Below are 23,058 nucleotides of genomic sequence, written 5' to 3' on the forward strand. Positions count from 1 at the left end.
CAGCCATCACTAAGGACCTTCACTATCCAGGACATACCCTCTTCTCGTTACTACCATCGGGGAGGAGGTACAGGAGCCTGAAGACCCACACTCAACGATTCAGGAACAGCTTCTTCCCCTCCACCATCAGATTTCTGAGCAGTCCATGAACACTACTTCATTATTCCTTTTTATTTGCACAATTTATTTGTAATTTATAGTAATTTTATTTCTTTGCACAGTACTGCTGCTGCAAAACAATAAATTTCATGTCATATAAATCTGATTCTGATTCTGATTCTGAATTCCTCAGCAAAGATCTTCCTGTCAGGAACCAGGTAGATCACCAGTCCCAGAGAAGTCTTGGCTCGACTGAGGATGATCTGGGACAGAATCTCGTTATCCACATTAAGCAGTGAGATGGCTTGCCAATTTTGATGTCTTTCCTCTCCCTATTCTGCTTATTGATGAGCGGGATGACGCCCTTCTTGACAGGTTCTGACAGCTGGAAGCATGGTATTGTAAACTGGTCCCATCCAGTCCCACGGAATCAAGTGCCATTCAGCTAATGAGCCATTGCTTCCAGTAGTTGTTATATCTCTGGAAGAAATGGATAGAGCTAGCCATCCCTTTCAGAGTTCACAGATGGTCCAGATGCTCTCATATTCACTGATTGCTGCAGTTAGCATTTGTGTTTTCTTGATGCTCTGTGTCTAAAGGAATGAATGAATAACAGTAATAGCTCAAGAGTCAGAGAGTCATGGAGTCATACAGTACGGAAACAGGCCATTTGGCCCAACTTGTCCATGACAACCAGGATGCCCACCTAAGTAAGTCCCAGTTGTCTACATTTGGCTATCTCTCTCTAAACCTTTCCTATCCATGTACCTGTCCAACTGTCTTTTAAATGTTCTAATTGTACATGCCTCAACCGCTTCTTCTGGCAACTCGTTCCATATACTCACCATCCTCTGTGAAGAAGTTACCCATCGGGTCCCTTTTAAATCTTTCCCCTCTCACCCTAAACCTATGCCCCGTAGTTTTAGATTCCTCTATGCCCTTCATGATTTTATTTGCCTCTATAAGGTCACCCCTCAGTGTCCTATGCCCCAATAAATAAAGTTCTAACCTTCCCGACCCCTCTCTATAACTCAGGCTCTTGAGTCCTGGCAACGTTCTCATAAATCTTCTTTGAATTCCTTCCAGCTTAGTGACATCTTTCCTATAATAGGGTAACCAAAACTGTGTGCAATACTCCAGGTGTGGCCTCACCAACATCTTGTACAACTGCAACATAATGTCCTAACTCCTATACTCAATGCCAGCATGCCAAACACCTTCTTCACCACCCTGTCTACTTGTGCTGCCACTTTCAGGGAACTAGGACCTCCAATCCACAGCACTCCCCAGGTCCTCATCATTCACTGTGAAAGGCCTACCCTGGTTTGATCTTGAGACCTGCTCAACAAGGCCCACAATGCACTGCATACTCCAATTTCTTAATTCACAGTGAGTTATAATAAGTCATCACGAGTCGTACATTATGGAAACAAGCCTTCAACCTATTGAGTCCAGTGTTGACTATCAAGTATGCATTCTACACAAATACCATTTTATTCCCCCCAGAGTCCTTACAGTGACCAATTAACCTAGCGACTCACATGTCTTTGGATGTGGCAGGAGACTGGAGCACCCAGAGGAAACTCACGCAGTCACAGGGAGAACATGCAAACCCCACACAGACAGAACCAGAGGTCAGGATTGAATGTGGGTCGCTGGAGCCGTGAGGGAGCAGCTGTGACACTTGTTATGCTCTGAAGTAAGTCCTGATTTTTGAAAATTACATCTGAACTCAGTATTCACAGTACTTTGCACTTCTATTATTTTTTAAAACAATGAAATTTACAGTGCAAGTGAGCAAAATATTTGCTAGAGATTGTTGACATTAAATTGAAAGGCTAGTCTGTTTATTTTCAATTGCTTGCAAACTAGAAAGTCTATCAATCAGATATGTTTACTGAGTTAATTGTCTATGTGACAATGTCAAGCTGGCACTGGAGAAGCTGAGCACTGTGATCAACAGTCACGAGACAGCACACCCTGATGCCTTCTCGATCATCACAGGGGACTTCAACCAGGCCAGCTTGAAGTCTCTGACAAACTACCACCAACATGTCACCTGTAGAACCAGAGGAGCCAACACACACTATCACTGTTACACCTCCATCAAGAATGCTTACTGTGCCATCCCGCACCCGCACTTTGGCAAGTCCGATCACCTGGCAGTACTTCTACTCCCGACACATCGGCAGAGACTGAAGACCGCAGCATCAGTGGTGAGGATCGCGGAGGAATGGTCAAGGGGAGGCAGAAGAGCGTTGAATCGGTGGACTGGACCATATTCAGGGATTCATCTTTGGATCTGAATGAATATGCCATGGCCGTCACTGACTTCATTAAGACCTGAGTGGATGAGTGTGTGCTGTTGAGAACATACCGAGTTTTCCCAAACCAGAAGCCCTGGATGAACCAGGAGACTTGCAGTCTGCTGAGGGCTAGATCTGTGGCGTTCAAGACTGGCAATTCAGAACCCTACAAGAACTCGTATGACCTATGGAAAGCCATCGTGAGAGCGAAAAGGCAATTCCGTGTGAAGTTAGAGACACAATTGGATGCACGACAGCTGTGGCAGGGTTTGCATGCCATTAATTCCTATAAGGTAAAACCTAATAGCATAAATAGCAGCGATACTTCACTCCCTGATGAGCTCAACACCTTCTATACACACTTTGCAAGGGAGAATAACACTACACCTGTGCAAATCCCCACAGCATCTGGTGACCCTGTGTCTCGGAGGCTGACGTCAGAATATCCTTCAAGAGGGTGAACATTTGCAGGGCGTTAGGCCCCGACAGTGTAGCTGGCAGCGTACTGAAAATCTGTGCCAACCAACTGTCTGGAGTGTTCATCTTCAACCTCTCACTGCTGCAGTCGGAGGTTCCAACCTACTTTAAAAGGGCATCAATTATACCGGTCCCCAAGAAGAGCTGAGTGAGCTGCCTCAACGACTATTGCCCGGTAGCACTCACATCTACTGTGATGAAGTGACTTGAGAGGTTGGTCATGGCTAGAATTAACTCCTGCCTGAGCAAGGACTTGGACCAACTGCAATTTGCCTACCGCCACAACAGGTCTACAGCGGAAACAATCTCACTGGCTCTACACTCGGCTTTGGAGAACCAAGACAATAGCAAAACATACACCAGGCTGCTGTTTATCAACTACAGCTTGGCGTTCAATGCCATTGTCCCCTCGGTACTAATCAACAAGCTTCAAAACCTGGGCCTCTGTACCTCCGTCCGTAACTGGATCCTTGACTTCCTCATCGGGAAACTACAGTCAGTGCGGATCAGTAGTAACTCCTCGCTTACAATCAACACAGGTGCACCTCAAGGGTGCATGCTTAGCCACTGCTCTACTCCCTCTACACTCATGACTCTGTGGCTAGGCACAGCTCAAACACCATCTACTGTATAAATTCACCGACGACACCACCGTTGTTGGCAGAATCTCAGATGCCGATGAGGAGGCGTACAGGAGTGAGGTAGATCGGCTGGTTGAGTGGTGTTGCAACAATAACCTCGCACTAAACGTCAGCAAGACCAAGGAACTGATTGTGGACTTCATGAAGGGGAAGTCGGGAGAACACACACCAGTCCTCATTGAGAGGTCAGCAGTGGAAAGGGTGAACAGCTTCAAGTTCCTGGGCATCAACATCTCAGGATCTATCTTGGGCCCAACACATTGATGCAATCACAAAGAAGGCACGCCAGCGGCTTTACTTCATTAGGAGTGTGAGAAGATTTGGTTTGTCATCAAAGACTCTTGCAAATTTCTACAGATGTGGAGTGGAAAACATTCAGACTGGTTGCATCACCACCTGGTATGGAGGCTCCAATACACAGGATCAAAAGAGACTGCAGAGGGTTGTAGACTCAGCCAGCTCCATCACACACACAACTCTCCCCACCATCGAGGACACTTTCAAGAGGCGGTGTCTCAAGAGGGTGGCATCCATCATTAAGGACCCTCACCCTCTGGGACATGCCCTCTTCATTTTACTACCATCAGGGAGGAGGTACAGGAGCTTGAAAACCCACACTCAACGCTTCAGGAACAGCTTCTTCCCCTCCGTCATCAGATTTCTGAACAGTCCATGAACCCATGAACACTACCTCGTTATTCCTCTTTTGCACTATTTATTTATTTTTGTAACATAGTCATTTTTATGTATTTATGTCTTGCACTATACTGCTGCCGCAAAACAACAAATTTCACGACATATGTCAGTGATAATAAACCTGATTCTAATGCAATGATTGTTGTTATATTTGTAGGTTGCAATGTTGCAAAGTGGCAGTATCTAGCGCTGGAAGGGTTAATAGGAGCGCGCCACTAAATTGTGAGGAGCTCTAGGACCCAGCGGACACCTTTATTCTGCCGTCGATAAAACGAGGATAAGAGAGATGTCGTAAGGACTGTGGAGGTTGCTGTGCTCCGGGGAGGAGGAATGGTGCCAGGCAGAGGGACGGTAACCGGGACACGGGGATGGGGACGAGGTCTGTGACAGCAGCTTCCATACAAGGGCTGCCTGCGCTGAAGAGCGAGGCAAATCTGAACTCCTTCTGGATCTGGGGAAACTGATGGGAAAGAATTAAAACCCCCAACTTTAATCTTCATAATCAAAGCAACTGTACATTGTTTCAAAAGCAAAAGTCTTTGTGGAGCCAGAGAATTGAAGGTTTGTGCCCACCCGTTCCAGTGACTGGTGTGTGTTTGTGTGTGTGTGTGTGTGGGACTGATCCCCTCTCTCTGTACAGAACGTCCCGGGACCCGAACAAGTGCCGCCGACCAGCAGAAGGTAAGTTTCTTCGTTGAGTACAGCGCACTATCTCTGTGCTTGGTCTTATCGGACGCCCTGTGGCTCTTGTTGGGGGAACCCACACTGGCGCCAGGTCTCAGATATTTCTGTGCAAGCTGCCTTAGTTTATTTCGAGTTTTTTTTAAAAAGAAGGTTCCCTCTTTGTGGGACTGAGCATTCAAACGTAAATCACTGCGGGGAAGTCTATGCTGATAATATTCAGCGTGTCGGGCAGCATCTATGGAGTTGGAACCAGAGTTTCAGGTGATAGTTCAGCTTGGTGCCCTTGCGTTTCTCTCCTCTCTGTAGCTGGTGTACGTTAAGGTCCAGCCCAAGCCCTGTTGAAACGTAAGAGCTTCCCTTACTTTGGGTGGTGGTGTCCTCCTCCTTGCACTCTATAACGTTGGTCTTGTAATTCTGCTGAACAAGTTCATCCAGCTACTAAGTGTCAATTCTGCCCCAAGGCCAAGTGTTTCATGGAGTATGGAACAAAGTGAAGTTCATTTTTTGGGGGGAGAGAATGATGAGGTTGACATTTCAGAAATGTCATACTGACGAGTCTTCTCATGCAGCAGTGAGTGTGAAAGGAACAATTAAATGGGTAAATAAATTGGTTTATTATTGTCACATGTACCAAAGTACAGTGAAAAACTTTGGTTTGCATGCCATCCATACAGATCATTTCATCACGTTGAGGTAGTATAAGGGAAAGTAATAACAGAATGCAGAATAGTGTTACAGTTACAGAGAAAGTGCAGACAGTAAGGTGCAAAGCCATAATGAGGAAGACTGTGAGGTCAAGAGTCCATCTTATCGTACTAGGGGACTGTTCAGTAGTCTTATAACAGCGGGATAGAAGCTGTCCTTGAGCCTGGTGGTATGTGCTTTCAGACTTTTGTATCTTCTGTCTGATGGGAGGGGGGAGAAGAGAGAATGTCCAGGGTAGGTGGGGTCTTTGATTACGTTGGTGCTTTACCAAGGCAGTGAGGAGTGTAGACAGAGTCCATGGAGGTTGGTCTCCATGATGTGCTGAGCTGTGTCCACAACTCTCTGCAGTTTCTTGTGGTCCCGGGCAGGTGATGCATTCTGTCAGACTCTACTATGCAGAGGCAGTAAGAGACTCCTGTCTCTTCATTGTACCCCAGTCCTGCTGGTTTATACTCTGCACATCTTTTGTTCTAGCTGTCTGTGGGGGTGTATTGGTTACATGTCCAACTGTAGACTCAACATTCCCTTGGTCCTGGTTGCCTAGGTGATAACTACCCCAAGCTCTGCGACAGTTAATGGGAGGTTTCATTAGTTCGACCCTGCTGTGTTATTCACAGTTAAAAGTAGAGCCTCTCTGTGGTTAGCCCATCAACAGCAGCAACAATTTAATGTACCTAAAATACTTCATAAAGTGTTGGGGAGAGAAGTTGGGTGTTGAATGGGAAGTAAGGGAGGTTTCCCAGATGGTTGGGTCAGGGTGAAATTCTGAGAAAACTTAAGATGTAGGGGCAAGAAATGTGACCTGACAAAAATAAGGGTTGTAAGAAAGACCATCACTGAAGATGTGTCAATGATGGTAGAGTAACAAGATGCATTGTCTAGAGCAAGAGAAGTGTTTGAAATATTGTGCTGTTAATCAGGATTATTACAATTATGTGGAGTCTGGGTGAAACCATATCTGGAGTGTTGTATACAATTTGGTCTCCTTGCATTTTTTTTTAAAAAAGAGACGAACTATAGAAGGAGTTCACGCTGAGTAGGCTAGATCTCTACTCCAGAGGTTCGAAGAATGACAGGGGATCTCACAAACCCCCTCAAATGCCTTTTTTAAAAAAAATTAGTTCAATGTGAGGTTATGTGTGTGACATATGCCTTCTGACCCCTCCCATATCATTAAAAACACTTGCATGGCCCTTCTAAAAGCAGTCAAATCCTGCACACTTTCATAGTGACTTCACTAGCGATGTACTGGACATGTGGTTTTATGTTTCCTGGAGTTGCCTCTCCAGAGACGTCACTGTCAGTGACTTCAATTAAACAAGTGTTTAAGCAGTATTTTATTGTGTGGGTGGGGGTGAATGGCCCTGTTACTCCAAATGTACCGTATGATTTGTTTCTGCCAGATGTAGTAGTAACTTCATTCAAAGCAGGTGGATGGTAACCCCAGGAAACCTGATTATATAACTGCTTAATACGTTGGTCTTCTTTCCTTGTATTTTCTACTGTCATAGCAGCTTTAACCACTTGGAAATGATTAGTAATACATCTGCTGAAAAAAGCAGGAGAAGTTGTATTAAAACAGCACATTGGCCCAGAATTTGCCTGAGAAATGGCAACAAATTATTACATGTCTTTGTGCTTAAAAAGAAAGCAGAGTAAACTGCAATGGATTGAAATTGCCACAAGTTGCAAATTGTTGGATGATAGTGGCACTCCACTCCTTGCAAACTCGGGAGCTCGTTCTTGACCTTCCTCAGAGAGTCAAGAACTTGATGGATGCGCTCTTGAAACAAACTGAACCTTGTGCAAAAAGTTAGTATTTAATTACATAAGGAGTTTCTTTTAATAATGAGACTTATGTAGCAGAAAGCTATTCAGTTCTGGAGGCCCAGAAAGGAAACGATGGAAATTGCAGAAACCCATTCCTGCACATTGAAATGCATTTATGCATTTTTTCCTTCCTTCTCCTTGGTTTTTTTACCTTGGAATCCAATTTTTTTTCATTTATTCCACTGCCTAATTTGACTAATTCTCCAGTATCTTTCCGTATCCTTAGACGGAGATACAGAGGTGCCCTGTTAATCCCTTTGTTCACCATGGCCCCACAGAAATGATTTTGATGCTGTTATCAATTTGTTCTCTCAGGATTTTCACGGAAAATATTTGTCAAGTGGGGGGGGGGGTGGGGAATATAATTGATGGAATGTACCTGAGCAATTAAAAATCACACAGTGCATCTTGTAACTATTTGAGGCAACTCCAATGATCAAATGACAACATAAGTAAATCAAACCCATGCATTCTAAGATGAACAAAATCATGGCATCGCTGGAAATCTGAAATTAAAACAGATAACGCCACAGACAACCAGCGCGGCAGGTGGCATCTCTAGAGAGCAAAGAATTGATGTTTCTGGCCAGCAACCTTTCATTGGATCTGCCCAAATGCTTGACATTAATTCAATTGTTGAGACTGCTATGCCCATGGCATTCAAATGGCCTCTGTCCTATGGCTAAGCAAGCAGTTGGTGCCTTAACCTAGATAACTGATTATAGTCTGAGCAACATAGTTAAAAACAATGGAGGATAAATGTTGACAGTTAATATTAAATACCTACACAAGATTGGTTTTATCTATTTTCTAAAGTATTTAAAAAGTGGAAATTATTTGCTCTTCTCACTTTTAACCATCCTTCATCGTATCACTGCTGTTAAAGCTTAGCAAAGACATCAACAATTCTATTACCAGCCACCTTTTCTCTCGTAGAGTCACAATAGCATTGTGTTCCTTGGCTAATAATTAAGAGTCCATTTGCAAGAATTCAAATCCCATTGTGGCAGCATAGGAATTAATTTCATTTTTTAAAAAAAAAGTGGAACTGAAATGTTATCATGAGTGGTGACCATGAAATCATCAGATTGTCATTAGACGACCCATCTCACTCACTTTAGGGAAGGAAATCTGTCGTCCTTAGCCAATCTGGGTAAATAGACTGCAGACCCACAGCAATGTGTTTGATCCTTAAGTGCCTTGTGAAATGGTCCAGTAAACTGCTCAGTTCAAGGACTGGTAGCTTTGCCAATAATGACCACATTCTGTGAGTGAATAAAAATAATTGCCTTTTGATTGAGAACCCCATGTTAATGAGTTTTAAAAAGCCTCTATTGTTGATGAAAGTACTGCAGATCTTCAGTGCTTTCGAAGAACTCTTGCCTTCCCTAATTGCTCTTGAATGGAGTGGTTTGCTGGAACATTTTGTAAGGCACTTAAGAGTCCAACACATTGCAGGTGCCACTTCAGGAGGTGAACATGGCAGTAGTTGTGTTATTCTTGAAAGCCTTAAGTCCAGACATAAGAACAGCTTCTTTCCTACTGCTGACAGACTCCCGAGCCAATCACCTCTTTCATATTCCCCTTCCTGGTGGTGTTGCCACGTTCTCATACTCTTAATCCTACCTCTCTCGATTATTCTGCTGTTATCACTTTAGTACTTTTTATTGCACTACAATGTTTGCACCATTCTGCTGTTAGAACATAGAACAACTACAGCACAATTCAGGCCCTTCAGCCCACAAAGCTGTGCCGAACATGTCCCTACCCTAGAAATTACTAGGCTTACCCATAGCCCTCTATTTTACTCAGCTCCATGTACCTATCTAACAGTGTCTTGAAAGACCCTATCGTATCAGCCTCCACCACCGTTGCCGGCAGCCCATTCCACGCACTCACCACTCTGAGTAAAAAAACTTACCCCTGACATCTCCTCTATACCTACTCCCCAGCACCTTAAACCTATTATGTTTTGAGCTCACTGTTGTGTTTATTATTACCATGTATACTGTTTACTCTGTGAGCTTCAGGCAGGCACGGAATTTCATTGCACCCTGGTGCATATGACAATAATCTCAATTTTCCATGCATTGGCATCACCAAGTTGGACAGGATCACTCCCAATCCGACCCCATGCTTGCATGCGCCACCCCACCATCCCCTCCTATGCTCATCTCATTGCCGTGAGCAGATTGAGCCACTTGTGGACCTGAGCCTCCAGCTGTCACATCCCGAGGCACTGCCCCGCTGGGTTTCTAACAAAAATAAATTAATTTTTATTTTGATCATTTTTTTTAAATTGCTCTGGGCTACTGTAAGTTAAAACATAAGCATATACAGAAACGCAGATAAACTTGGGTAAACTTGGTTTTAATTGGTCAGCAGGTCAATTCATGTGAATGTAAATCCATGAGCCCAGAGATGGAGCAAGAGGTCGGATGTGTCTCCATTTGACCTCCAGAATGTCCCATACTATCACATGATATGACCCTCTTCTCTTTTTTCTACCTCTTTTTTTTCTACCCTATTTTCCTCCTTGCCTTTGACCCATCCCCTGGTGGATCTGCTCTCTCGTCCTCCCCCACACCTACTTAACACTGTCTCTTACCTGCATCTACCTATCACCACGTTGTGCCCACTCCACCTCCCCACTTTTGTCCACCAATCACTACTCTGCTTCCCCCCCCCCCCCCCATTTATTGGGCTTCCCCTTTTCCTATCTTCAGTTCTGAAGAAGGGTCCTGACCCGAAACATTGACCGCCTGCTTGTCTCCACAGATGCTGCCTGGCCTGCTGAATTCCTCCAGCATCATCATGTTTTTCATCTAGATTCCAGCATCTGCAGTCCTTTGTTTCTCTACTATCACATATTTGGCCTTTGAGTAAATGATTCAGTCATTCCTCCAGCTCCTTATCTATACGTATTTATACTAACACTAAATTGGCAGACCCATCGTGTGGCTGAGATGCTGCCATCCTTCAAACAATGTAGGCACAAAATGAGGTAGAGCTGCGCAAACCAAGTACTTGCAGACATAAAGCATCTCACAAATGCAGCAAACAAAACACTGGAGGAACTCAGTGGGTCAGGCAGCATCTGTGGAGGAAATGGACATTTGATGTTTTGGGTTGAGACCCTTCATCAGTCCAGAGGAAACTGCATGCTCTTTGTGGAAAAAGTGATATGAGCTAAACAAAGATGGAACTAGCTCAGTTAGGCAACTTGGTCAGCATGGACGAGTTGAGCCGAAGGGCCTGTTTCCATGATCTTTGACTCTTTGTGCCAGAGGGCTTATTGTTTTGCCCACCTGTGGGCTTCAATTTAATGAATTGTCCAGAACTCACCAACTCCAGTGATGGATCACTCCATCACAGTAGCAGCAGGGAATCTTGTGATGAAACCTGAGGTCGCAAGCTCCTCCCTCAGAGACAAGTTGGCCACCTGTTGAGCAAAAACTGACTGTAATCGCAGTAACAATTGATAATGCTTTCAGGTAGAAATAGAGGAGGAAAAATCTAAACTGTAATCTGTCTTTAGGATTCAGATGACCGTTTCTAATTGCTTTGTTTGACTGCCTTGACGTCAGTTGAATTCTCTGATAAGATTACTGCTCAAGTATCCATTATGTGCAGGATATCAGTGGTATTGTTGAGTGAGTGGAAAGTACTTGGGCAAACTGTTACTGAAAACTTTCTCAGCACGTCTGATATAATGATAATTGCTGATGCAATATGGTCAAAATGGCTACTTTCAAAATACATAGAAGGAATCTATTTTCTTTTAACTCTGAAGTTTTTTTTTAAATTGTCTTCCCTATTCTTTTTCCCTCATGTACAAGCCCCACTGTGTTGCTGTCTACACTTCTAGCATTGCCACATGAGTACAATTCTACCTCTGAGTATCTCCCCAGTTCAGTACAATCTGTCTGCTGTTACCTTCTAGCTACTAAATCTTCAATGGTGCATACAATCCAAACCTATAACTATCTTTGATCACCCCTTCATCTTCCAGATACATGCCTAGTCCATACAGTATTTAATCTCGGTGTACTTAATAATAGCATGGCTCAGATTCAATAAAAAGTTCAGGACTCCACAAGTGTATTCTGAATCTGGGTTTTCATTTCATTGAAAGTTGTACCATGTACTGTGTACCCTATAGTGTTACACTCCTCGTCCTGCAGGGGATGGGTGCATCTCATATGGTTCTTCTCCAAATCCCAGAGAAATACTGGAATAACTGGGTGACTCCACTTTGGAAAACTGCTCTCCCACATGGTCAGGGATACAGTAGGGATGTACCAGCAATTCGAAGCTTTGAGCTGGTGACTGACTAGCTGGCTTCTGTTTTTTAAACTGGTGTTTTTCCCCACCTTTTCAGTCATTCAGTATAAAGAGAGTGCAGAGCAAATGATTGATGAGAAGTTACAGAAATTTGGCAAGCTGAGTATATTTGAGCTGATTGTGTTGGCCATTTGGTTGTGTTATGGGGTTATAAGAGGGGAGTGAGGCAGTGGCTCCAGATCGACTTTTTTATTTGCTGTGTGATGAGAAAAAAGTTTTTCGTCTTGTTGGGTCAACTGATTGTGATGTAAAACCTGTGAGTTCAAATTTCATTTTGGTAAATTGTGAATTTAATAAATCTGGTAATTAAGAAACAGTAGTGGCTGATGGATTTTTAAGACCTTTCAACTGGTCTGTTAGTGTTGGGAGGCCACTTGCCACCCTCACTCAGTCAAATCTACATGTTCCACACTGTGGGTCACCTGCTCACTATAATGGGCAGGTGGAGCGAGTAACGGGTGCCACGTTGCCCAACTCCCAAGAACATTAGGAGAAGCATTATGCGCCACCTCTTCCAAAACTTTGTGATCTCAGGGAGCATCTGAAGTTTACTTGGGCTTAATTCATCAATTTATGTTTGTCTTTCACATTTGTGGTAAATCTAAAATTAGAACAATGGATGAAGTGCCCATCATTGCATTCTGAAAGGTCATGGCCTGCTCTCCTCCTAATGGAGTCTGACTATTCACTGAAGGTTCTGCAAAATTTCTGTATTAAACTATGAAAGTTAACAGTGCTGCACTCTGCACACTATATACCATTTTTTAAAAAAAAAGCCCGAGTTTTGTTTTTTCTTTCTCTACCACCCATTCTCTGAAGTGTATTTGGCATTTACTGTTGCCTGTGACTCCAGCTGGCAATCCATCTTTGGAATTTCCTTGTGAAATTTGACTGATCTTTTGCACCTCATGACCACCTTTAAGATCTACCTTAAAGCTGGCTCTTTGGCCAAACATTTGATCAAAGTTGGATCTTTGTAAGTTTTGTCTAATTAGGCTTTTCAATATGTTTAGCTTTCTTTTTACATTTAAAGGAGGAATTTAATTGGAGATCAGGTTGCTATGCCTGACCACAGACATTTAAGTTTTCCAGATCTCTATGAAAGATAACAATCTCTAAGGCATAGAGTTATACAGCACAGCAGCGGACTCTGGCCTATTATATCCATGCCAACCATTTTGCCTATCTACACTGATCCCATTTGATCGCATTGGGACTATATCGTTTTATGCCTTGCCTATTTCAGTGTCTGTTTAAACGCTCCTTAAACTTAGTAATTGTATCTGATTCCACCAACTCCTCTGGCAGTGAGTTCCTGATATCAACCACTGTCTGTTTTTAGCAAAACTGAACCTTAAGATCCTCATTAAATTTCCTACTGCTTGCCTTAAACCTATGCCCTCTTTTAATACCCCTACCATGGGGGCAAAAAACCCTGACTATCTACCTCATCTATGTCTCTCATAATCTTGTATACTTCTATCAGGTTACTCTTTGACCTCCTTCTCTCTAGTCACCTGGCTATAGTATTGTTATGATTGCCATCTAAATGGCGTAGGCAACTTTGGGTGTGCCTATCCAAGGGACAGCATTACTTGTGCTTTTATTTTTTGTTTTCAAACTAATCTGAATTAGCTGTGCTTTCATTAAATCCCTCCAATAGGTTTTCCCACTGGAAGTGCAGCAGAGTTCCAATGTGGAACTTTAGGACACGTTGAAACTGACCAGGTTGCGTCTCAGTTCCAACATGTGGGCTACCCGCAGGTGCCAAGTTGCAGTGTGCCAGGAGACCCAAAGACACTTCATTCGCACACACTGTTCTCACGTTTTGCACCAGTGAGCATTCTCTGACAATAGTAACTATTTTCCCTTCTGCCTTTGGCATTCTCTACTGGTGGAATGTCATTTCAAATGACTCACCAGTAAAAAAAAAATTACATTTTTTTATTGCGAGTCTATCAAGATGATCAGATGAGGCACCATTGTGCACATAGTCGTTGCTTATTTTATTTATTTGTTCATTGGATGTGTAAGTAACAGGGAATGTTGGGTTGGGTGCTATAGAAGTGATGAATTGAGGTTGAGGGAACTTTGGATATGATTGTGGATATTAGTTTGGGCTGTCTGTGTGGGGTCAATTGTTTAAAACGGAAAAACTAAGGAAGGAAGCTACCTTGAACTGCCCATCACTGGTTAGGAATTTTCAGGCAATCTAACAAATGCTGAAACAGGCCCACACCCTCTGCTTCAGTGTTCAAAGGCCGCCAATAGTGTGAGCCTGAAATTGTGGTAGAATTTTGTGCAGTACATCAGGATGAGCCTCGCATGCTGTTTGACACGGAGGACCAGGACCAAAACTCTGGAAGTTGCTGCCAATGTATAGCTGAGGTTTTTAAAACAATGTCATTCTGTAGTACATGATAACATTGCGTTAAACAATATAATATCTAGGCTAGTGACTTTGTGAAAACAGAGGTTGAGAGCTTGGCTAAGGAAATTTGCTGTTTCGTAGTGATTAGTTAGGGCAACTGCAGAGAAGGTGGCTTGGATTGTGGTGGTTGACTTGTTGCTGCTCTCGAAAGAGTGTACTTAAAATCTATATGTTGTGTCATGCATTTCAACTCTCTGGCATTGATTGCAGTCAGATCTTGGCCTCCAACCAAAGGTTGTTGGGAGCCAAGGGCCTGCTTCTGTGCTCTACCTCTCTGACTAAATGACTTTGATGCCCAGCAGTGATAACGTACAAGGAAACAAGAAGCTTATGTTTCACTTAACATTTTGGGCTCTACGGAGTGTAAAATTGAGATTATAACATGCTCGAGTGATTAAGTAAACCTGAAAAATCATAACGAAATTAAAATAATTTTTATTTTGTTCAATTTTGAAATATTTGGGTTATGACAATCCACATGCATTTTTGTTCTGGAGTCTAGTGAAGCAGAGGTTAGTGCTGCTGCTTTAAGTTCTAGGGAACCTGGGTTGAATCCTGACTTGAGATGCTGTCTGTGCAGGGCTTTCGCGTTGTCCTTGTAACCATGTGGGTTTCCACCTGCTGCTCCAGGTTCCTTTCTCTCCCCAGAGACGTGCAGGTAGGTTAATTGGCCACTGTAAATTCTCCCTTGGTGCAGGTGAGTGGTGTAAGAATCAAAGGAAAGTTAATGGACATGTGAGAGAGAATAAGCTATAGGGCTACAGGAAAATAAGGGGGAATGGGACTGATGGGATTGCCCTGGAGGAAGCTAGCACAGATCTGATGGGCCTAATGGCCACCTTTGGTAATGTGATGAGTAAGTTCAAATCTGTTAAGTAGAAATTAAAGGTGAGAATGTTGCTAACAACTTGGCCAAACCTTATGCAACAAAGCAGAACAGTTTCTGGTATTAATTTTACAGCTAGAATACTTTTAATTCTCAACAGTTCACTGGCCTCTTCCAGTCCCCTGGAGCGGTCTATAAGGTAGCACTCCTTGTGGAAAGGTCACTGTCAGCAGATTGTTTAACTGCGTATGTGTCCTATGGATTTCCTCCTTTATAATAGTTTGTAAAAGCTCCTACTACAAATTACAAACCCAATATGAGGTAAGTCCAAAATTTGGTGCAAGAAGTTAATCGGCAATAAGTCCAATAAGGGACAGAAGATATGAACAGGAAGAGACCATTTGGTCCCTCAAGACTGCCTTTCTGCCCAATGTGCTCATGGCTAATCTGTCCCAGGCATCAACTCCTCTTCAGTGTCAGGTCCCCATGACCCTCAATCCCCCTCCATCTTTCAAAAATGTATAAGGTAAGATATCTTTATTAGTCACGTGTACATCGAAACACACAGTGAAATGCATCTTTTTGCGTAGAGTGTTCAGGGGGCAGCCCGCAAGTGTCGCCATGCTTCTGGTGCCAACATAGCATGTCTACAACTTCCTACCCCATACGTCTTTGGAATGTGGGAGGAAACCGGAGCACCCAGGGGAAACCCACGCAGACACAGGGAGAACGTACAAACTCCTTACAAACAGCGGAGGGAATTGAACTCGGGTCACTGGTGCTGTAATAGTGTTATGCTAACCACTACACTACTGTGCCTGCCTTCCTCTTTACTCCTGTACCTCCTCTTTAATACCTCCAATGATCTAGTCTACACAACCTCCAAGGTAGTGAATTCCTGAGATTCACCACCCTCTATGAGAAGAATTTCCTATGTACTTTGGTTTTAAATGACTGCCCCCTTCTCTTGTAACTATGTCCCCTTATATGAGACTCTTCCAACAGTGGAAACACCCCAACATCTACCCTGTCATACCCACTGGGAATTTTATATGTTTCAATAATACTACCTTTTTTTAACCATTCATGATGGGACAACCCTCTCATCCCAGAATCTATCCTGGTGAATCTCTCTGGACTGCCTCCAATACTAGTATATCCTTTCTTCAATAAGGGGCCCAAAACTTGAGAGAATTAAGATGGCATTTCTCTTAGAGACTGGTTAGAACGTGGATTGTGTTACTGCATGGAATAGCATAGATGTGCTTTAGGGAAAGTTAGGAGAGAAGGGAATATGTTGAAGGGACTGGATGAAACTGGATGGAAGTAATCTGATGTGGGGCATAAAATCTAGCCAGTTTCTGTGCTGCTGCTTCTATACAGTTAATGTGGACACACTTCATTCAGTTCCATGGAAATATATTCACTCTGATAACTGCAGCTTCAAAATTTACGATGATTTATGCTGTCTGCCCAAGTTACCAATGCAAGTTCAGTCCCTATTCCTGGACATTGAACAGATGTCATGTATTAGCTGATTTGAGTTGGAGACAATCCTGATTACTTATCTGGGCTACTGTCTGGTGCTGTGAGAATTTCTGTTCCCGGATCTCTCCAATTTCCGGACCAGGAAACCAGACAGGAAGCAGGTTTCCACTTTGGGAATGTAAGCTATTTAACAAATTGGAGAAGCTGACAAGACAGGAAGTCCTCTACCTCCTTCCAAGGAAAGGATGGATGGTGTTGGCACTTGGAATGTTTATCGAGAAGCTTGGGCACACAAATCCTAAACCTGTCCCTGCCCTTTACGAGATGTTAACTGCTCCTCTATGTCCAACAACTGTTTTTATTTAAGATTCCCAATAACTGAAGTTTTTATTTTAACTTCCACTCATTTAACATTCCAGAATGAAGCTTGGTGTCCCATCAAGCAATATTTTGCTCTTGAAGGATCAGTGTTTCTCCTTTAAGGCCTGTGAAATGAAATAAGTGAAGGGAAGCATGTTTAGGGATGGTAGTGACCGTGGAGTGGCAATGTTTCTTTCCAGCTTTCCTTTGTGGAATGTGGACATTGCTGGCAAAGCCACATTTATTCTCCACTTGATCTGACCCGAACTCAAGCAACTCGACTGCTGGGTTGATGGAGATGGCAGAGTTCCTTTCGAGAAGGACATTACTGAACCTGATGGGATTCGACAATAATCCAGTGGTTCAGTGCTACTGTTATGGCTTTATTTCTTCAATGATTTGAATTTAAATGCTTGGGTGGGATTCATTCAACTCTTGTCTGTGGGTTAAAGTTTCAGGGCTCTGGCTGCTGGTCCAGTAGCTTCACTCTGCCACATTCCTCCCCATGAGCTGGGCACATCGACATAGTGCTTACGTTACTGGAAGTGAGGGAGGGATGTGGAACCAGCATGGGTGGTACTTCAGTGTCAGACTGGGAAATTTAACGTCTGAAACCAACCAACCAACCCTCATGTCCCTGGGCTGTCCAAAGACACCATTGTAATAGAGCCTATTGGCACACAGCAAGCTCCCACAAATGTCAATGAGGAGATGGTCAGAATATTTATTTTAAGGATCTGGAAGCCATGAAGAACTTCCCTGATCTACTTCATTTAGCTCCATGGGATCCTTTACAGCTATGAGAGGGCAGTTGGGATCTCAGCTTAATACCTCATCCAATGATAGAATCTCCTGATACAGAACTGTCCTGTGCTAGAGTGTTGGTTTAGATTATATATTTGTGGAGTTTGAACCCATGGTTTTCAAAGGTGACACTCCTACCACTAAGCCAAGGCGGAAGTTAAACATTTCTGGTGAATGTTGTCCTCCGACAAGCCTTGCCAGGAATTGCAAAGTGCCAAATAGACTTATTATCACTCACTTCTAAACACTTATCATTTGAATATATATTAAATAAAATTCAATCAAGAAAGTATTCTCATGGAAAGCTGGCCTTTGTTTAAAATAAAATGTAAAAGTGCAATAAACCATGCATTATAAAATCTGAAAATGAATAAACAGACTAGCTAGCTCACAATTAACAACTCAAATTGTGCTTGGTTATTTCTTCCCTAGCATTATGGTGGGTAGGTACCAAAGTCCATTTGAGTTCCTTCCTTGTTTTAATTAAGGATATTGAGCTCCAGTATTTGCCAGTTAAAGACTGCTCTGTGAAAACATCAGCAAGTGAGCCACCAAAAATAAACTGATCCTGTTTAAAAGCCAAACTAGAATTGGAAAAAACTTGGCTTCTTGTTCAGCTTTGGAAAGTGGAGTAGTTGATTTAGAAGATAGATAGCTATATTTACTCTAAACAAGGATGTAGGGACAATTGTTTCCTCATTCTTTGAGAAGTTGACATCTTGTACTTGTGAGCACTGAAGCTTTTGATCGCTGAAGTTAAGTAAATAAATTGCAGATAATACACACAAACACCAGCTGTGGATTATTTCAGAAATGCCATGATAATTAAGTTATATACAACTTTCTATTACAGCACTTATGGCAAACCATTGAAGAGGAAACACTAATGGCTTTGTCTGTTCTCTTGTCACCTGCATTCTGCATTGGGCTGTTAACTGTACACTATTGGATTTACGGCAGTGGCTCTTTCATTAACCATATGACTGGAAATATTTCTTTGCCTAAGTACTGTGCAATTTTGCAGGAGAATGATTTCCTTGTTTCTGTTGCCAATCTGCTACACCCCTGATTATTTTTGATTGGCATCAATTAAGTCCATTTTTGTTAGTCTTTTCCTGTGTTAAAGGTTCCAATTTACTGTGCTTGAAGCAGTAGGGTGTGGTGATATTATCAAAGGCAATTGATTTAGAGATTAAAAATAGAGGAAAGGGAAACAAAACTTGATGTAAAATTAGGATTAAACATATCTAAATTTTAACTCAATGGGGGATTGCTGATTTAGGGATGGATACAGTCTATTTGGTTAATGTCTACACATTATCGTAAGTTTTGGGGTAGTGGCACTCCAAAGACAACTGCCTAAAATGACACAACAATGTAGAGGAGAGGCAGTTCTTCAGTGTTGGGGGAAGCAAGCAATTTCATGACTTTCTTTTGAAGAATATTGGGGAAGGTGGTTCTGGTACCCTGGCCAATATCTATCCTTTATGCAACATTGCCAACAAGAAATTCTTTTGAGTAGTGCAACATCTTTGAGCACCAAAAAAATTCAATGTAAACTAAATGTAACTGGCAGCAACACACAAAAAGCTGGAGGAACTCAGCAGGTCAGTCAGCTTCTATGGAGGGAAATGGACAGTTGACATTTCATGTTGAAACCCTTCATCTGCACTTATCCTGATGAAAGGTCTTGACCCAAAACATCAATTGCCCATTTCCCTCCATAGGTGCTGCCTGACCTACTGAGTTCCTCCAGCTTTTTGTGTGTTGCTCCATATTCCAGTATCTGCAAATTCTTCTGTCTCCTAAATGTAATTTGGGTCATTTTCATGTGGGTGGTGCAGTTTTGAAAGTTTGGTCCAAGTGTTCCATGGATATGATGTGTTATCTCAGGGAGGCTGCAAGGGCAGAACCAGTGGAGGAAAGGTCCTTGCCTGCAACTTTCCATGCAGGTTTGTTCTATCTTGCTTTGGGGCCTTTGCATGATAGAATATTGCCACCAGCAAGACTCACGCAATTCCTGTCTTAACCACTGAATAATTCCTAAGCTGTTATCTAGTCATGATACCGTCCAGTTTAAGGAAGTTTGCTGTGTGTGAACTGCCTCATTTCGTACATTACAGCAGTGATGACATGTCAAAAAGAAATCGTCCTGTTCTAAGTACTTCATTGGCTGTGAAACATATTGGGATGCGTTCGAAAGGTGCTATAAAAATGCAAGTTTTTGTTTTCACTATGGATTGTATCCTCTTTGTCACATTAACTAATCTCTTCTATGTCTCTGAAAATGCATATGTTTATCTTTTACTAAAGTAACATCTCTTTATTTGTGCAGGAATCCTGTGACTCGAGCACTCACAACTTTCAGAAGAAAGACCTTCCAATAATTTTGCACCCGAGTAATTGAAAGAATGGCAGCTTTGGAGGTAGATCCGTCCACAACAGGTGGGTGTGTGTAAACTGCAAAGGTAACCAGAATGTTAGCTGGTGTTCCATTTTAATGATGCACGTCTTTTGATATTGGCTGTTTCTTCCTCTGGAGTGCAGTGATTAACTGCATTAAATGCTTTCCCCTTTGCCATTGATTGCTGGCTCAGTTAAATACTTTGTGACTAATTATGAATTTCAAAGTGTTCTGTATTCATAGGAGAATTATTCATAGTTGCATAAATCAAGACTTTCATGAATTCTACCGGTAAATTAAACAAAAGCTTATTTATTCAAAAGTTACATATACATATCATTGCATGTTACTGCACTTCTCCACTGAGCAACTGTATTATTACAGAACACATTTACTATCCATCTTTTTATTGTCTGGTACCAGACCAAGTAGTTGTAAGTTATTAGAAATGCTTAGAAAGTCTGTTGCTTTACTGTTAGAGTTTTTAGTGGTAATAGTTTGGTAATAATTGTAAAATGACCTGTAACTTTGGGAAGGAGGTGAAATAAATGACTAATTGCAGTAGTATGGAGTCAGTCAGGGTTTTTGAGAAGGAATTGGTTAGCTACATATGAGGAAAATAATTTGTAGGGCAGCTGGGGGAAGAGCAATGGAAAGAAACTGATGGGTTTGTTCTACTCAGAGCTGACACAGATTCGATGGGACGAAGGGCCTCCTTGTGCCACAACTATAATGACTTGATTCTGTTCTGCTGCCATTCAAAGTATTTTTAATCGGGAACTGAGCAGTCTCCATATTGTTCAGGTGACCTAGTGATAACCATTAGGCCATCACAGAAACAAACCAGTGCAGTTCCTCCCCAGGTTATGACGAGGTTCCATTCCTGCGAATTGTTTGTAACCCAGACAGTTTGCAGCCTGCATTTCTGACTTGCGAGCAGAGTTCCCACAGATGCCTGCAGCCCCATAGCAGCCAGCAAACCCACTCCACCAGTCTTCCAAGCACTTACTCAGATGTACGGGCCGTACATAAGTCAGGTGTTCATAAGCTGGGGAGGACCTGTACAGTGTAGAAATGGTTGAATGTAAATTAGAATTGATTATTTACTTCTAAGTGAGCCCTTGCATTTCAGGAAATTGTTGATCAATACCTGTGTTCCCTCTCTGCAGAGGCAGTACCAAAATTGTTCCACAATATTGAAAATATTTGATAATATATGATCAATATAGTTTATATTGATTTTGATTGCAGTTCCTTTCAGGTGCATTAAAATTTGAAGCATAACAGCACCCGCCTCAGATTGACATAATTTTGGTGAACATTTCAATAATCCAATGACATCTATCTCTCTTTCTGTTTTCCTTTTTGCTAATGGGTATTTTGAAAGTTTGCCCCTAAGCCTTCATATGACAGAAAATGAAACATTGGTAGCTCTCCATTTTGGCCCAGGTTTTGCCTTTGTAAATAGTGAAACTATTGGTGTCATAAGCCAGAAATCTTGGTTTCTGGCAGTGACTCAGCCCTCTTCTACCAGCTGCACAATATGTAGCCTTCTCCCATTCAATTATGGGGGAAATTAATTGGCATGAACTTAAGCAACTTACAAACTAGACTCTGTACAAAATGCCCTGAAAATGTTATGCTTTCTTATATCAAGTCTAGTTCAAGATTTTAATGGCAAATTAAGTTTTATTACCACTTAGCAAAATTTCTGGCCCTAAACTAATCTTGTGTATGTGGAATGTACTTCCTTTGTGTAAATGTCAAAATATAATGAATTTTTAACATTGACTTTAGTTTCAAAAGTTTGTTTTTTGACATTGCAACTTCTACATTATCCTTAATTATATGTTGTTTAATCAGTGTTCTATAAAATGCTTCTAATAATAAACACAAATTGTGCTTTTTCTTTCCTGATTTGTTGTCACTGAGAATTATCTGATAAATCTCAGCCAGTCTAATGATGACAAGGCTATTGGATGCTGGGGAAATGATATCTGATGGTCACTGATAATTAAGGAAAAAACAAGTCCAAGCTACAAAGACCAATGGATCCAAATGGGCAGTGGCATATGCCATCACTTCACAGCTGACCAAAACAAGGCCATTGTTTATGGAAAATAAATGCTGCAAAATAGATCGCTGTTGAGCTCCACTTTGCTCTCCAATTCCCCTCTCTAAACTTCCATCCACAAAATCTTCTCAGTCCTGTTATTTAGTATTAGTTTTTTATTAGTTATTTAACGTGCACAAATTGTTTGCCACATTTCTCTCCCTGACAACTCATCCAAAGTGCATCAATGGCTGTGAAGTGTGGAGGTTGTAAAAAGCACAATATTAGCAGTTTTTCTTTTTTGCCTCTATCACTGTTGATCCCATTTGCAATCCAGTAAACTAATCTGTCATTACTTCACAGAATCTTGACTCTCAACAGTCCTTTCAAAACCTTTGTTAATTCTGCCAAGCAAAGAGTTCCAATAGGGTTGAAAGGCAAACCCTCTTCATTCAAAGTCCATGCTATTTAATTATAATTCTTCCCTTTTGATCATTGAAGACCTCCTTTGAGTCATTGTCAAGCAGTCCTCGGCTTCTTCCCGTCTGCCATCAGATTTCTGAATGGCCCATGAACACCACCTCATTATTCCTCTTTTGCACTATTTATTTATTTTTGTAACTTGTAGTAATTTTTATGTCTTTCATTGTACTGCTGCCACAAAGCAACAAATTTCACGACATATGTCAGTGATAATAAACCTGATTCTGGGTCCACTATGAATGCTAGCTGAGTGGCACTTGAATGTGCTGATGGTAAGGAATTCTCTTTAAACAATTGAGTGGTTCTCCTGCTTCAGGCTCCAATGTGTTGTTTAAATGCAAGTTTATTAGTCAGACAACAAATTACAGAAAGTTTTACAGTTTTCCAATAACTCGTTATTTTGGAGACCCAAAGTAACCAGGCTTGG

At 42.1% G+C, this 23,058-nt stretch overlaps 1 protein-coding gene across 1 annotated transcript in view; it reads left to right on the forward strand.

The window, feature by feature from the left end:
• Positions 1-4,516: 4,516 nt before the first annotated feature.
• Positions 4,517-23,058, forward strand: part of LOC127575678 (tandem C2 domains nuclear protein) — a 68,147-nt gene continuing 49,605 nt past the window's right edge. The window contains exons 1-2 of the mRNA XM_052025574.1: positions 4,517-4,780; positions 20,027-20,136. Coding sequence (XP_051881534.1) covers positions 20,103-20,136 — 34 coding nt within the window. The 5' untranslated portion in view covers positions 4,517-4,780; positions 20,027-20,102. The remainder of the gene's footprint in view (positions 4,781-20,026; positions 20,137-23,058) is intronic.

The sequence above is a fragment of the Pristis pectinata genome, chromosome 1 (genome assembly GCF_009764475.1).
Source record: "Pristis pectinata isolate sPriPec2 chromosome 1, sPriPec2.1.pri, whole genome shotgun sequence".
Taxonomy (NCBI): Eukaryota; Metazoa; Chordata; class Chondrichthyes; order Rhinopristiformes; family Pristidae; genus Pristis; species Pristis pectinata.